The sequence below is a fragment of the Erythranthe guttata genome, chromosome 1, assembly GCF_056151865.1.
Source record: "Erythranthe guttata isolate IM_541 chromosome 1, IM_541, whole genome shotgun sequence".
Lineage (NCBI taxonomy): Eukaryota > Viridiplantae > Streptophyta > Magnoliopsida > Lamiales > Phrymaceae > Erythranthe > Erythranthe guttata.
Genome location: NC_142533.1, coordinates 585,623 through 598,723, shown reverse-complemented (window position 1 = coordinate 598,723; position 13,101 = coordinate 585,623). Strand labels below are relative to the sequence as shown.

At 36.6% G+C, this 13,101-nt stretch overlaps 4 protein-coding genes and 1 long non-coding RNA gene across 5 annotated transcripts; 1 reads left to right on the top strand and 4 right to left on the bottom strand.

Annotated features, from left to right (window-relative positions):
- Positions 1-620: 620 nt before the first annotated feature.
- LOC105977192 (acyl-lipid (9-3)-desaturase) lies at positions 621-2,429 on the bottom strand. The gene has a single exon (XM_013002481.2). The coding sequence runs from the start codon at positions 2,143-2,145 to the stop codon at positions 802-804; it is 1,344 nt and encodes a 447-aa protein (XP_012857935.2). The 5' UTR covers positions 2,146-2,429; the 3' UTR covers positions 621-801.
- A 1,265-nt stretch (positions 2,430-3,694) lies between these two features.
- On the top strand, positions 3,695-6,112 carry SQD1 (sulfoquinovosyldiacylglycerol 1). The gene is made up of 3 exons (XM_013002482.2): positions 3,695-3,850; positions 4,387-5,454; positions 5,549-6,112. The coding sequence occupies exons 2-3, from the start codon at positions 4,402-4,404 to the stop codon at positions 5,948-5,950; spliced, it is 1,455 nt and encodes a 484-aa protein (XP_012857936.2). The 5' UTR covers positions 3,695-3,850; positions 4,387-4,401; the 3' UTR covers positions 5,951-6,112.
- LOC105977195 (putative uncharacterized protein YDL057W) lies at positions 6,065-7,872 on the bottom strand. The gene is made up of 7 exons (XM_013002483.2): positions 7,729-7,872; positions 7,306-7,424; positions 7,113-7,195; positions 6,902-7,023; positions 6,667-6,831; positions 6,505-6,598; positions 6,065-6,426 (listed from the first exon to the last, which is right to left on the bottom strand). Exons 1-7 carry the CDS (start codon positions 7,766-7,768, stop codon positions 6,177-6,179), a joined length of 873 nt encoding a protein of 290 aa, XP_012857937.2. The 5' UTR covers positions 7,769-7,872; the 3' UTR covers positions 6,065-6,176.
- Positions 7,873-9,199: 1,327 nt separating this feature from the next.
- Positions 9,200-11,686, bottom strand: LOC105977220 (protein indeterminate-domain 7). The gene is made up of 3 exons (XM_088814560.1): positions 11,387-11,686; positions 10,904-11,303; positions 9,200-10,432 (listed from the first exon to the last, which is right to left on the bottom strand). Exons 1-3 carry the CDS (start codon positions 11,556-11,558, stop codon positions 9,385-9,387), a joined length of 1,620 nt encoding a protein of 539 aa, XP_088670686.1. The 5' UTR covers positions 11,559-11,686; the 3' UTR covers positions 9,200-9,384.
- On the bottom strand, positions 11,687-12,273 carry LOC148772527 (uncharacterized). Its single transcript, XR_016029945.1, has 2 exons — positions 12,139-12,273; positions 11,687-11,941 (listed from the first exon to the last, which is right to left on the bottom strand). It is a non-coding gene; the product is annotated as an uncharacterized LOC148772527 (long non-coding RNA).
- Positions 12,274-13,101: the final 828 nt, after the last annotated feature.

The following is a 13,101-nucleotide window of genomic DNA, read 5'->3' as shown; positions in this document are numbered from 1 at the left end:
GCCACGTAGCCCAACTCAACACTTGAATCGGGTGGGTCATCATACAGCGACCCGTGACCCGGACAGCTGGGCGGGCCCTAACTCCAATCACATATTCACACTAATGCCCCCCACAAAGGGCACAAGTGTTGCAAGCTCTGGTTTTTTTTTTTTTTGGAGAAGATACTTAGCTCAGATAATCAACAAAGATTCATGTATTAATTGTTAATTAAGCATATAATTGGACATGAGATAGATAAGAGTTGCTTAAACATTGATCTCATAAACTAATAATATAAAAAATTTAGTGTTAATTGCAAGAATTAAGAAACAAACACCAATAAACAGGATTAAAAAATCCGACATCCTATCCCACAAGAACGTGATGACTGATAATTGATTCGAATCGTTGCCCAAAATCCAAAATCATTTTTGTTTTTTTCATTACCATCTCTATAGTGTAAGTAGTGCCCACGTGTGTGGTTGTAAAAAATGTGCACTTGATTCTTTGTTAAAAATGCTAGATATTTTGCTGGGACAAGAGTTTTTGTCTGTACAGCCTGTTCAGATCAAGATGCCACAGTTTTCATTTTCTTGATACTCTCTCTCTCTCAAGAAAGCATTGCAACAACAATTGATGGTAAACAGCAAACTAAGACAATGGCATTAAGTCTTGTAAACTGATCACATTCATACATAAACAATACAGATTAATCGAGAAATGCATAACGAACATAAACGTCGATTCTTGCTAAAAAAAACCGATCAACACTGATAATAAAAAAAAGCAATCGAAACCAATTGTCGAATCAAGATTTTCTTTCAGCCATGAGTATTGACCGCTTCCCAAACCAGATTCTTCGGAGCAGGATTCGTCAAATCCCGAGCCTGCATAGCCGCGTCCCTCAACGTCTTGATCGTCATAAAATTCGCCTCCAAAAACGAGGCGCAGTTGTACGGCAAGCCGTGCTTCTTGCAAAGATCCTTCACAAACGGAGCGATCGTCCGCAGCTGATTCCTCGGCAACCTAGGAAACAAATGGTGCTCGATCTGAAACTGCAACCCACCGTGAAACCAATCCATCCAAGACGAACACTCGATATCCAAACTCCCCATCGTCTGCTTCTCGAACCAATCGTTCCCCTTCGGCGGGCCCACGTAAACCGGCGACGAGAAATGATTCAAACAGAACTGCACGTGCTGGACACCTGTCACCGCGAAACTCGCCAACACGAACAAGACTCTCTCACTCCAATTGGGCAAGCAAGAAACAAGCAGAGGGTACCAAATCCAAAACACCGTCACCCCGATTATCTCGCTGTATCGATACGGCACTCTCTTGTTCGACAAGAGTAGGATAATCGACTGCGCGAAGAGGTTGATTCTAGCTAAGCACATTACAGGGTAGAATGTCCAGTGCTGGTTTTTTACGAGCATTCGAGTGAACGAATCGAATTTTAGTGTCCGGTCGTAGTAGTACGAGACGAGGGAGTTGAAGAACTTCGACGAGACTGCGAAAAACGGCATGTGCTGGAGATCGGGGTCGTGGTCGAGGCTGTTGCAGGCAATGTGGTGCGCGTTGTGGTTTCTCTTCCACCACGCGATGCTTATTCCGGCGAGGCAGTTGCCGGAGAGGATTTGGGCGAACCGGTTTAGTTTTGGGGTTAGCATAACCTGGTAGTGGCCCGAGTCGTGCCCGATCCAGCCGCTCTGAATCCAGAGGAAGCCCATGAGGCAGCCGCAGAGGAAGTGGAGCCACGCGCCGTCGTGGCAGAGGACGCCGTAGAGAGTGGCGGCGAGCATTACCACTATTGAGCAGATGGAGATGAAGAGGCCGTGGCCCTTCTTCTCGAAGAGGCCCATCTTGGAGAACTCGTAGGCGAGTTTGCGGTAGTCTTTTGACACGTCGGAGACGGAGTAGTCCTTCAGGTGGAGGCCGTTGGAGTACTTTTCCAGAAACTGCCAGGCGGCGCCGCGGTGGAAGGCGACGAATGCGTCGGTGGCGTCCTGGCCGGCGAGGTGGAGGAGGGGGAGATCGCCGCCGGGGTGGTGCTTCACCCACTCGGAGACGTCGTACACTTTGCCCTGGATTGAGATCCATAGATCCCCCTTCTTGTTGTGGGTTTTCAGCTCTTCTGATGTAATGTACTTTTTCTGCTCCGCCATTGTTGGTTCTGGTTCGAGATTCAAGATTTAGAAAAGGGGTTTCTTTTTTTTTTCTTTTTTTTTTTTTTTTTTTTGTTTGGAAGAAAAATGTGGGAATTATGAAATTTGATTTTATCTTTTCTCTCTCGCCTCCTCCATTGGTTGAAGAAAAAAAGAATGGATTTTTAACAGTGGCGGAGTGAGGCGGAGATTCACACTCTGATCTCAAATGTGAGTCGGAGATGAAGAGCTATATAATAAGCGAAGAGGATGGGGTTATTAATGGAAATATCAAAATATGTTGCATTATTTAATATTTCTTTAATATTTTATTATTTCTATTTTTCTTTTATCTATTTTAAATTTATTTAATTAGATCAACATTGTAGTTTCAAATATATGAAAACCTCGATAAATTAATAATTAGAAAAATAAATAAACTCGTTTAAATAGAAATTTCTTCCCGTCTCAATTCGGTAAAAATTGTACTAAATTATTATTTCGATAATTTTAATATTTTATTAATATAAATTGTTTTATCTTTTAGTGTAATTCAACAAATTCAAATGAAGTAGGTAGAACTCCTAATTGGTGAGGTAAAACTGTTTTAACTTTTCTAACAAACATGGTTTTTTTGCATGTTATCTAATTTATTAAATTTCTAAAATTAAAAGGATATATGTATAAGTTAAATATTAAACAAAAAATCAAGACTATAATTTTGGGAAAATAAAGAGATAATTAGTTTTATGTAAAAAATAAAGATGTGGATATGGCCTACTGCTTGTCTGGTTGCAATTCCCAAGTAGGGGATATGCACATGCATACAGCATATCCCTTCTCACCCTCACAAATATCTTCCAAATTATTATTTCTTTTTGTTTTTTCATTATTGATATTTTTGAATGCTTTTGGTGGGAATAAAAGATGCTGGAAATTTTAACCGGTTGAGATTTTCTGGATCGAGCTCGGATTCGCATTAGCTTCGGTGAACTCGAGCTTTAATCGAACAACTATAATCGGACTTGAATTCGAGTTTGAACTTTTGTTGAGTCGGCGCGTCGAGTTGACGAGCCGGCTCAATCGTTTTCCACCCCAGTTGATTCTAAAAATTTGTCCTAAAAGTAAAAATTGGGCTAATGTTTACATATAAAATTGGGCCGAAAAAGAAACCGTAACTCATTAATTGAAATATCCAAACATAAAATATGAAGAATTACAAATTAATGGGCTTAAACAAAACTAGACTCAGAGGCCCATTTTTTATATAGGCTGATATTTTTTTCTGAATTTATATGGGCTGACATTGGCACACATTATTATTCCGTGACAATATATTTGTCATTAAGTGTCATTAAAAAGTCAATTAATATGAATAAATTAAAGGAAAAATAAAATAATCATGCTTTTTAATGCTTTTCATTAAATAAAAAAAAAAAAAAAAAATTGAGCCCAAAATTACAGTTCCATAGCAGATAGTACAATTTCTAAAAGTTTCAGGATTCAATTGTAAAACTTTTAGGGTGCCTTTTGCCATATATAAATTCCGCAGGGACTTAAAAGTAATTCTGCCGTCCAAAGTTCTTGAGATGTGAAGAATATCCCCTTCAACTTGGCATTTTATGCTCCTTAAAACAGAAGCCAAATTTAGCAACACCATTCTCTACAGTCTACAGTTTCTCCTTCTACGATTCTCGCTTTGATTGGCGATACACTTCTTAACTGGGTAAATTTTTATTTTTTTGTTTATATATATATATTTCAATTTTTCGTTAACTGTACTTTGATTATCCAAGTTTTCAAAATTTCCTCGAATCTTGATAAACAAGAGCGTAAGATGGTTCGTGCTGCATATTTCGATTCGGAACTTAACAATTTCTATCTTCTTTACTCTTTCTCTCTCCTAATTTTGCGTTCTTTCTTCAGTGAAGTGTACTGTGCCCAAATGGATAACTAAAATACCAAATTCTACATAAAAAGTTTATTTTTTTTTACTGAAAAGTATATTCTGTTTAGCTGAGCTACATCTACTTGATTTTTGCTTTTATCTGATATTGCAATGTGTTGTGGTGTATGCTGATTGAGCTCCCACAACTTCTGATAAAAAAAAAATTCCATGTATATATAGTGTTTGAGTAAATGCCCAGAAGAAAGAAAACAGTGAGGAATCTAATTTCTTGATTTTTGGCTGGCTAGTTTACTGTGAATATTTTCATCCATTTGGGAGAAAATATAATCATCACTCTGTTTCTGTTTTTTCAGTTATAGCTTCAAGTTATGGCACATCTACTCTCAGTATCTTCTTCTTTAAGCATCTCCTCTGGCAGCAAATCATACAGCAAACCCTTAACCCTATTCTCCCTTACTTCCTCTTCATCCATTATTTCCCCTATTTCTAAATCACCCCTAAAAAAAACACTTTCTCTCCGAGCAAACAATGCATCACAAAAACACCGTACTCTCCATGTAAACTCCGTTTCGGTTGGTCAAGAAACCAAGGTGGAGCCTGGATCCGGGTCCCACGAAACCTCCAACGGAGCTCCTGCCCGAAAGAAAGTCATGGTAATTGGCGGCGACGGGTATTGTGGGTGGGCCACCGCCCTCCATCTATCCAACAAGAATTACGAAGTTGCCATTGTCGACAACCTCGTTCGTCGCTATTTCGACCACCAACTAGGCCTCGAATCCCTCACTCCGATATCATCCATCCACGACAGAATCCGTCGCTGGAAGTCCGTCACCGACAAAGACATCCAACTTTTCGTCGGTGATATTTGCGATTTCGAGTTCTTATCAGAAGCTTTCACCTCATTTAAACCCGATGCCGTGGTCCACTTTGGAGAACAAAGATCCGCTCCTTACTCCATGATTGACAGATCTAGAGCTGTGTACACGCAGCACAATAACGTGATAGGTACACTCAATGTTCTATTTGCTATTAAAGAATTTGGAGAGGATTGTCATCTGGTGAAACTAGGGACCATGGGAGAATACGGTACACCTAATATAGATATCGAGGAGGGTTTTATAACGATTACTCATAATGGGAGGACAGATACTTTGCCTTATCCGAAGCAGGCGAGTTCTTTCTATCATTTGAGTAAAGTGCACGATTCTCATAATATTGCATTTACTTGTAAGGCTTGGGGAATTAGAGCAACCGATTTGAACCAGGGTGTTGTTTATGGTGTGAGAACTGATGAAACGGCGATGCATGAGGAGCTTTGTAATAGATTCGATTATGACGGTGTTTTTGGAACTGCGTTGAATCGGTTTTGTGTTCAGGCTGCCGTTGGTCATCCACTTACTGTCTATGGTAAAGGTGGCCAGGTAATTAATTAATTAATTACTTCTCATTAATCACATTTTCTTGATTTTTCTGTATATTATGGTTCTTGATTTCAATTTTTTTTTCTATTCAAAGACAAGGGGATATCTTGATATAAGAGATACAGTTCAATGCGTTGAGATTGCTATAGCGAATCCAGCACAGAGGGGGGAGTTTCGTGTTTTTAATCAATTTACGGAGCAGTTTTCGGTGAATGAGCTGGCATCTTTGGTTACAAAGGCGGGTGAGAAATTGGGGATTGAGGTGAAAACGATATCTGTGCCTAATCCGAGGGTGGAGTTGGAGGAGCATTACTATAATGCGAAGCACACTAAACTCGTGGAATTAGGGCTTAAGCCTCATCTTTTATCAGATTCTCTTATTGACTCGTTGCTCAATTTTACCATCCAGTATAAGGACCGTGTTGACTCGAAACAGATAATGCCTAGCGTTTCCTGGAGAAAGATTGGAGTTAAGCCCAAGACTATTGCAGCCTAAACAAGATCCAATATATATATTTATTTTTAATTTTATTTTTTGGGTATTTTCTGATAGATGAAATTGTAGCATTGTGTTGTACTCTTAGGTAATTGCCAGTGAAATTATGTATGATTGAGGACCAAAAATTTGAGGCTCTATTAATTTATACATTTACTGTAATTTTTATATAAGATAAATAGTCTGCAATGTATACATCGATCTAATAATCGGAAATTGAAAAGGATTAGAGGCGGGAATCGATAATCTTATTATTTGTACACGAGGGCGACGAGGATTTAGGGACAGACTCGTCTTTAGATAAACCAGTCTTCACAAAATTCAGCACAATTGAACACAACAAAGATTGATACTTTGTGTATTCATGATCAGCTCCTTCAACTATACACAAATTGTGATTAGGTACATACTTGGCGAACTCGTTTGCATCTTCAACCGGTACAAATTCATCAACCGTACCATGGATCGTTAATACCCTGCATTATTAAATTGCAAATAAAGGTCACTAATTACCATAGAATTCAAGTTTTGCACGTCTTTCGATTATATCAAACCTGCAGTATAGAGGGATCTTTTGGCATGCTAAACGAGTATCTGTTGCCAGACGGTCAACCAAACTCTCTTTAGTTACTCGATACTCGATTTCTCCTACATTATATCACAAGGTGCATATAAGTCCACAATAAGAAAAACGGACATGATAGTAACAAACGCACCTCTTCTGTTTTTCACATCGATAAAACCGAATCGCTCCATTTTTTCTCGAAAGTTTTTACCCAAGCGACCTTCAATCCCTCTCTTCAAATCAAAACGCCCCGCTATATTAACAATTGTTCGTACATCATTGTACCTTGATGCATACATAAGCACAGCATTCCCTCCTGTAAGAACTTATCCCAACATTCAAGAAAGTTCACAACAGAGTTAAAAAGAAACGTGTGCGATAAATACCTTTACTATGCCCAATAATTGCTGTTATCAAACGTTGTTCCTCCTTAAAGTGCTCGACTACAGCACGTATATCTTCAGCTTCTCTAGAATAATTCCCATACTGAAACGAACCTTCACTCTCCCTGAAAATTAAAATTAAAAAAATTATTTTTATGAAATTCGACACAAAAGAGAAAGTCGATATATAAGGCACTAATTTCCGAAGACTCACCCGTTACCAGCAAAGTCGAAGCGGAATGCGTTAATTTTTTCTCTTTCGAAAGCAAAAGCGAGGTTCACCATAGGAATACGTTCCTGATGAAAGTTACAAAAAAATGTTACAGTTTGAAGAGAATTAAGACAAACTAAAATGCAATGTCCTAATAATATGATGTGGGAATTATTTGACAAGATCATACATACACCTTTGTAGATCGAAATCCGTGGCATATAACGACAAGCTCACGGGACCCGGTTTCGTGTAATATCCCAACAAGATTTTCACCATGGCTGTTCTGTATTACTACTCTCCTGTGCTCTACCACTGGCAATTATTAAATAAATAAATTAATAAAAAAAAATTATGAAAATACCCATTAAATTTTTAAAGCTCATAAATCAAAGGATAAATTTAATACTAGAATCGCTGTTCAATTTCCAATTCGAGCTGAACAGATAAAGCACAAATGAACACCTCTTTGTTTTCAGTTCTTCAATTAAACAGATTACAGAAAAAGGTAGAATATTGTAAAATTAAAGCAGAAACCCACATTGGATAATCAATCATGAAAATTTATCGCACCCAGATTGAACTGAATCTATGATATTTTGCTGAAGAAAATACTGACCTACGGGTTTGATGGGTTGATCCTGTTGATTTTCCGACATGGGTATCTGTTTCTTCGTTCGTTGTGCTGATTTTCAACAATTATGAATGGAAGTGGTGATCGAAATCGCGATATCTCTTCTACTGTAATCGTGTTTCTCTTATTTATAAAAAGCAATTGATTTACGCTTTATCCGATATGAATGGGCTTTTAAATGACATATGTGTTTCCAATTAATTTTTCTTTTGGATATTTCTTGGCCCAATTTATCTATATTGGGCCAATATTACTAAGCTTTTGTCGGCCCACTTATTAGCAATTAAGGTACAACATTCATACCAACTTGTACCACCCACCGGCAAATAGCAAAATCGAACGAAAAATACGAAAGTCGAGCCATTTCGAATCGTACCAAATAGTATTTTCGTTCTTTCCTAAAAGATAAGTTGTGTTAAGCTGCAATTTGAAAAGCACTCATGAATCTATTATTGATTTATTTCTATTTAAAATTGAGTTTCGACGTATTTGCAAACATTCCAAAGTTTTCAAATGCACATTATATTTAATCCCAACGTCTTAACTCAGGTTTATTTGCAAACACCACCTAATTCTGGATGTACTGAATGCCATTTGTAATAGATTGTAAATTATATGTTAAAAAAACTTAAAAATTGAACATGAACCGAAAGGAATCAAACCGTGATAAAATCGATATATTTGGTTAGCTGACTATAATACTTACAGGCTATTACACGAAAGCGACATTAGTATGTGGTGTGTACATGAAAAGATATAAGTGACATGCAAAGAAGAAATGTACAATAAAAGTGGGAAAATGGTACAATTATATGATGCTTGTAAAGAATCTCACTCAATATACATATATAGCTAGAGAGAGAAAGAAACATGTATATTATAGAGAGAGAAGGAAACAGGAAAACCCCTGAAGTGAGTACTACAAATCAACACCAGCGTACGCAATGCTTCTTCTTTATATTGGGAAAAGTTGCTTAACTTTTTCCCTTCTAAAGCTAAGGCAATCACAAGAATTATGCAATTAGAATACATATATATATATATATATATATATATATATATATATATCTACACTTTTCTTCTTCAGAATATCACACCACATTGTTTCTCCATTTATTTATCTTTTTTTTTTTTTCAGAATATCCCTAAATTAATTCATCATCTTACAATATTGTTCTTGAAATTGCATTATTACAAATTGTCACATATATTACTTATTACTGAGATATTATATATTTGGTCCATCAACTATAGTATATGATGAAATGTTCATTTAGCAATAATATATATACTAAAATATTCTAGCTTTTTTTTTTAATAAATATGTAGTATATTTATTGAAATATTATTTTTTTTTGTCCAAAAAAATTTATTAAAAGACATAATCTTTAATATATATGTCCAGTTAATATAAATTCTCACACTTAAAATAACAAAAAGAAATGCTAATTATGACTGAAGTGAAAAAAGCTAGAACAACAATAATTGCAATTATATGAGTATTATTACAATAAAAGGGAGCTTAATTAGCCCCTCCATAGAACTAAAAATTGATGAAATACAACAAAATATGGAGATCAAAATAGACTAATTAAATAAATAAAATAAAAATCAAGCAAAGCAAAGCATTATCTGTAATGATCAACTCTGCCATGGATCTTGATTCTGAGCTTGTTGATGATCATCATAATTATTAGATGAAGATCCCATTTGTTCAAAACCAGCCATATTCAGAAAATCTCTATCCGGAAATCCTCTTAGCCCTAAAAAATCCCTTGTCATACCGTCGTCACCACCGCCGCCGTTAGCGGCACCACCACCACCACCACCGCCGCTGCCACCACCTGCTTTCCTTACAGCAGCAGTACTCATGATCAAATGGGCATCTTCTTGAAAACTATAATCACCGTTTCTCTGTTGGTTCAACATTCCATCAAAATTATCTTGATCAAATGCCAGAAAGCTGTTGCCATTATTATTATTATTAATATTATTATTATTTTGAAGTTGCATGCAACCAGTGGGGACGTTAGCAAGCTTGTTCCCGAAAGACGCCAAGCCATGCACAAACAAGTCTGTTCCCATATCTTCACGTGACGGCAGTAAGCCAGCTGTACTTGTATTATTAGTCGACGTGGACGAGGTAGCATAGAAACCCGGTGCACCCACGTGCTGCTGAATATTATGGGGTCTGTTCATAATTAAACCACCAGATGATTCACCAGAAAACTGATGATGATGGCCCGTTTTCGTGCTCATAGTCACCCCCATTTGCGACGCTTTCTGCAGCAGAGCGGTGGCCGACATTAAAGAAGTAGAAGTTCCGGCAACGGCGGCGGCGGCGGCGGTGGTGGTGGTGGTGTTAGGGTTAGGGTTTTCTTGAACAATTGATGGCTGTGAGGTACTGAACAAGGGTTGGTGGTGGTGGTGTTGTTCATGGAGAGGTGATAGCCATGGCGGAAGCTGGTGGACGTTGAAGGTGGTCTGGTTTTCTTGTTTGAGTGATGGGATGAATGGGTGGTGGAAGGCGGAGGCGGCGCCGCCATGGATATGAGGTTGGTTGTTATTAATAGGGGGTGTTTGGGAAGACAAGAAATGAAGAGGGTTATGAAGATCACGTGTGATTGATCTTGAACTTTCTTCTGCCAATGCATCGCAGAATGCTCTGTGTGTTATGAAACTGTCCCTCCTGTTTTTTTAATTTCATTACAAACAACAAACGCTAAGCAACAAACACAAACAAACAACAAATCCATATATATAATTATATGCTTTTTTCAATTTCTCTCTCAACTCTAGAACTACTGTACAGTCATCATTTCTTGAAAAACTTAAAAAAAAATCTTTCTTTTCCCACTCTCTCTCACACACGGGGAGAGAGAGAGAGAGAGAGAGAGAGAGAGAGAGAGAGAGAGAGAGAGAGAGAGAGAGAGTCGTCAACCCTTTGTGTTTTTCTGAAAAGGTACTACTAGCTAAGCTAGACAGAAAAACAAACAGGTGAAGAATTTTCACTTTAATCAATGCTACAACTAATTAATTGCTTTTTCTGATCTACAACCAAAGAAAGAGAAAAAAAAAAATTGTAAAACCAGGAAATCAAAATCTGTATTAATAAGAAGCTGATGGAAAAAAAACGGTGGGTAAATAAATAAATACATACCTGGAAAAGAGAGTACCGCAATCACATCTATACTCGCGAGTACCGCAGATCTTGGAATGAGCTTTCCAATCAGATTGGACTGCATATTTCTTGGAGCACTTGTCACACTTCCATTTCTTCTCGCCATGTTTTCTCGAAAAGTGTTTCTTGATACCAGTTAGATCTCCCAACGCTCTAGCCGGGTCGTGGTGCACGCATCCGGGTTCGGGGCAAACGTACACCTTCTTCCTTACCACTTCTTGTTTGCTCCTTTGCTTCAGCTTCCATGGCAGATTGTGCCCTCTTCTGTGCAGCTGTAAATTCTGGTCCCTCTGGAACCCTTTGCTGCATATCTCGCACACAAATCTGTTCGTCGCCATTAGCGATTTTGGAGATAACGCCACCACCTCCGCCTCCGGATCTACAAATTATTTATAATTCATTCAATCAATAATTAATTATAATATTTGTAATTAGAAAAATTATTTAATTGATAATTATTACCAGGGTTGCCTGGGAGATTTCTTCTCTTCTTGGAATTCGGAGGTTGTTGTTGTAATTGGGTTGTCTGAATAATATTGTTGATGTTGCTTGTTGAAGAAATGCTTGCTTCATTTGATATTGCAGATGTTAAATTTGACATTGTACTATTTTCATCCACTACTGCACCTAACATATTTCTCTCAAAATCTTCTTTTTTTATTTTCTATATATATATATTTAGAATATTTAATATATGTATATGTAGATTATTGTAGCTGAGAGTAGATTAGAGGGGTGGGCAGCTAGCTAGGTTTTCTTGAATTTAGAGAAGGGAATAATTGTGTGCAGAGAGAAACCCTAAAATTGGAAAGGGTTGCAGAAAGTGGAAGCTGATGAAAGGTATTACAGAAAGGTCAATTTCAAGAGTCTCTTCTCTCTCTCTCTCTCTCTATATATATACAAAGCTGTGTAGCTATATGTATATATATCTATACTCAGTAGTATGTATGTAATTAATTAATGCCTTTCATTCTTCATAAATCTGCACACAGGCCATCATCACTTTCCTCCCATATCCTGTTCACAAACATGACTAAACATTCAGAACACACACACATACACATGTGTGTGTGTGTGTATTTATATTGATAAAGAAAAAAAAACAGTACTACATACAAAGTTAGTTTTTTGACTGCAATTAAACAGCTCCAAAAAAATATTTATAGTGTAACAATTTCCATATCTTATTTAGACTTTATCAATAAAAACATCACCTGGATTTGCAGCTAAAACCAACAAGATTCGATAAAAGCCATACACATGAAATTAAAACAGGAGAGAGAGAGAGAGAGAGTGTAGAGAGAGAGAGTAGAGAGAGAGAAGGTATGTATGTATCTGTTGTTTGTTTCTTTTTAGTTGTTGATGATCAACAAAAAAGAAAACCAAAGGCTGGCCAACAAGGCCAGCAGGCCTTTCTGACGTTTCAATTTGTCTTTTCCTTTGTTTTTATCCTTTTCTTCAATTATTGCTTATTATTTTTTCCTTTTTTTTTATTTATTTCAATTTTCTTCTTACAAGTAAACTATAAAACTCTAAATTAATACAGTCAAATTATTACATCAACAAACTAAACATATATACATACTTATTGTTTATTTATTACCATGCATCAACTATCTCAATAGAGAATATCAGAAGAACTGAATCATTTATATATATATACATATATATATTATACACACACACACACACACATATATATATGCATGAGAATATGAGATGATAAATTGTACGTTGATTAGTGATTAAATAAGAAAAGTTGTTGAAAAGTGAATAATTGAGTAATTAAATTTTGTCCATGATCACATGATTGGTTTAGTAGATTACATAAAATAAATCAAAACAGACATCAAATCACGGAAAGCTGTTGCATTATTCTTTCTGCTCATCGATCAATTAAATCATTGAATTTTGTGTCTCTATGATATATAATTTATACACAACAACTGGTTAATTACATGCCTTTTTTATTTGCTATATTTTCATCTTTAATTTGTTTTACAAACAATTAAAATTCAGAATAATATTTATTTATGTGTAGGTGGGATAATATTAATAAAGTAGAGATATGCAAAATGCAAATTGTGCTATCAAACAAAAGAACGTGACTTACTATGGAGCGATGCTGTCCCTGTTTTTAATATATCATTTTCTCAATAACTTCATAAATATTTATT

What these genes read in the sequence shown, in the direction of transcription:
- LOC105977192 (XM_013002481.2), bottom strand. Translation starts at nt 2,145, where the DNA reads ATGGCGGAGCAGAAAAAGTACATTACATCAGAAGAGCTGAAAACCCAC.
- SQD1 (XM_013002482.2), top strand. Translation starts at nt 4,402, where the DNA reads ATGGCACATCTACTCTCAGTATCTTCTTCTTTAAGCATCTCCTCTGGC. An exon ending in TCTATGGTAAAGGTGGCCAG is followed by an intron (nt 5,455 to 5,548) that starts GTAATTAATTAA and finishes TTCTATTCAAAG; the next exon opens with ACAAGGGGATATCTTGATAT.
- LOC105977195 (XM_013002483.2), bottom strand. Translation starts at nt 7,768, where the DNA reads ATGTCGGAAAATCAACAGGATCAACCCATCAAACCCGTAG. An exon ending in TTCGACTTTGCTGGTAACGG is followed by an intron (nt 7,024 to 7,112) that starts GTGAGTCTTCGG and finishes TTTAATTTTCAG; the next exon opens with GGAGAGTGAAGGTTCGTTTC. An exon ending in AATTATTGGGCATAGTAAAG is followed by an intron (nt 6,832 to 6,901) that starts GTATTTATCGCA and finishes AAGTTCTTACAG; the next exon opens with GAGGGAATGCTGTGCTTATG.
- LOC105977220 (XM_088814560.1), bottom strand. Translation starts at nt 11,558, where the DNA reads ATGTTAGGTGCAGTAGTGGATGAAAATAGTACAATGTCAAATTTAACA. An exon ending in AAATCTCCCAGGCAACCCTG is followed by an intron (nt 11,304 to 11,386) that starts GTAATAATTATC and finishes AATAATTTGTAG; the next exon opens with ATCCGGAGGCGGAGGTGGTG. An exon ending in TGCGGTACTCTCTTTTCCAG is followed by an intron (nt 10,433 to 10,903) that starts GTATGTATTTAT and finishes TTAAAAAAACAG; the next exon opens with GAGGGACAGTTTCATAACAC.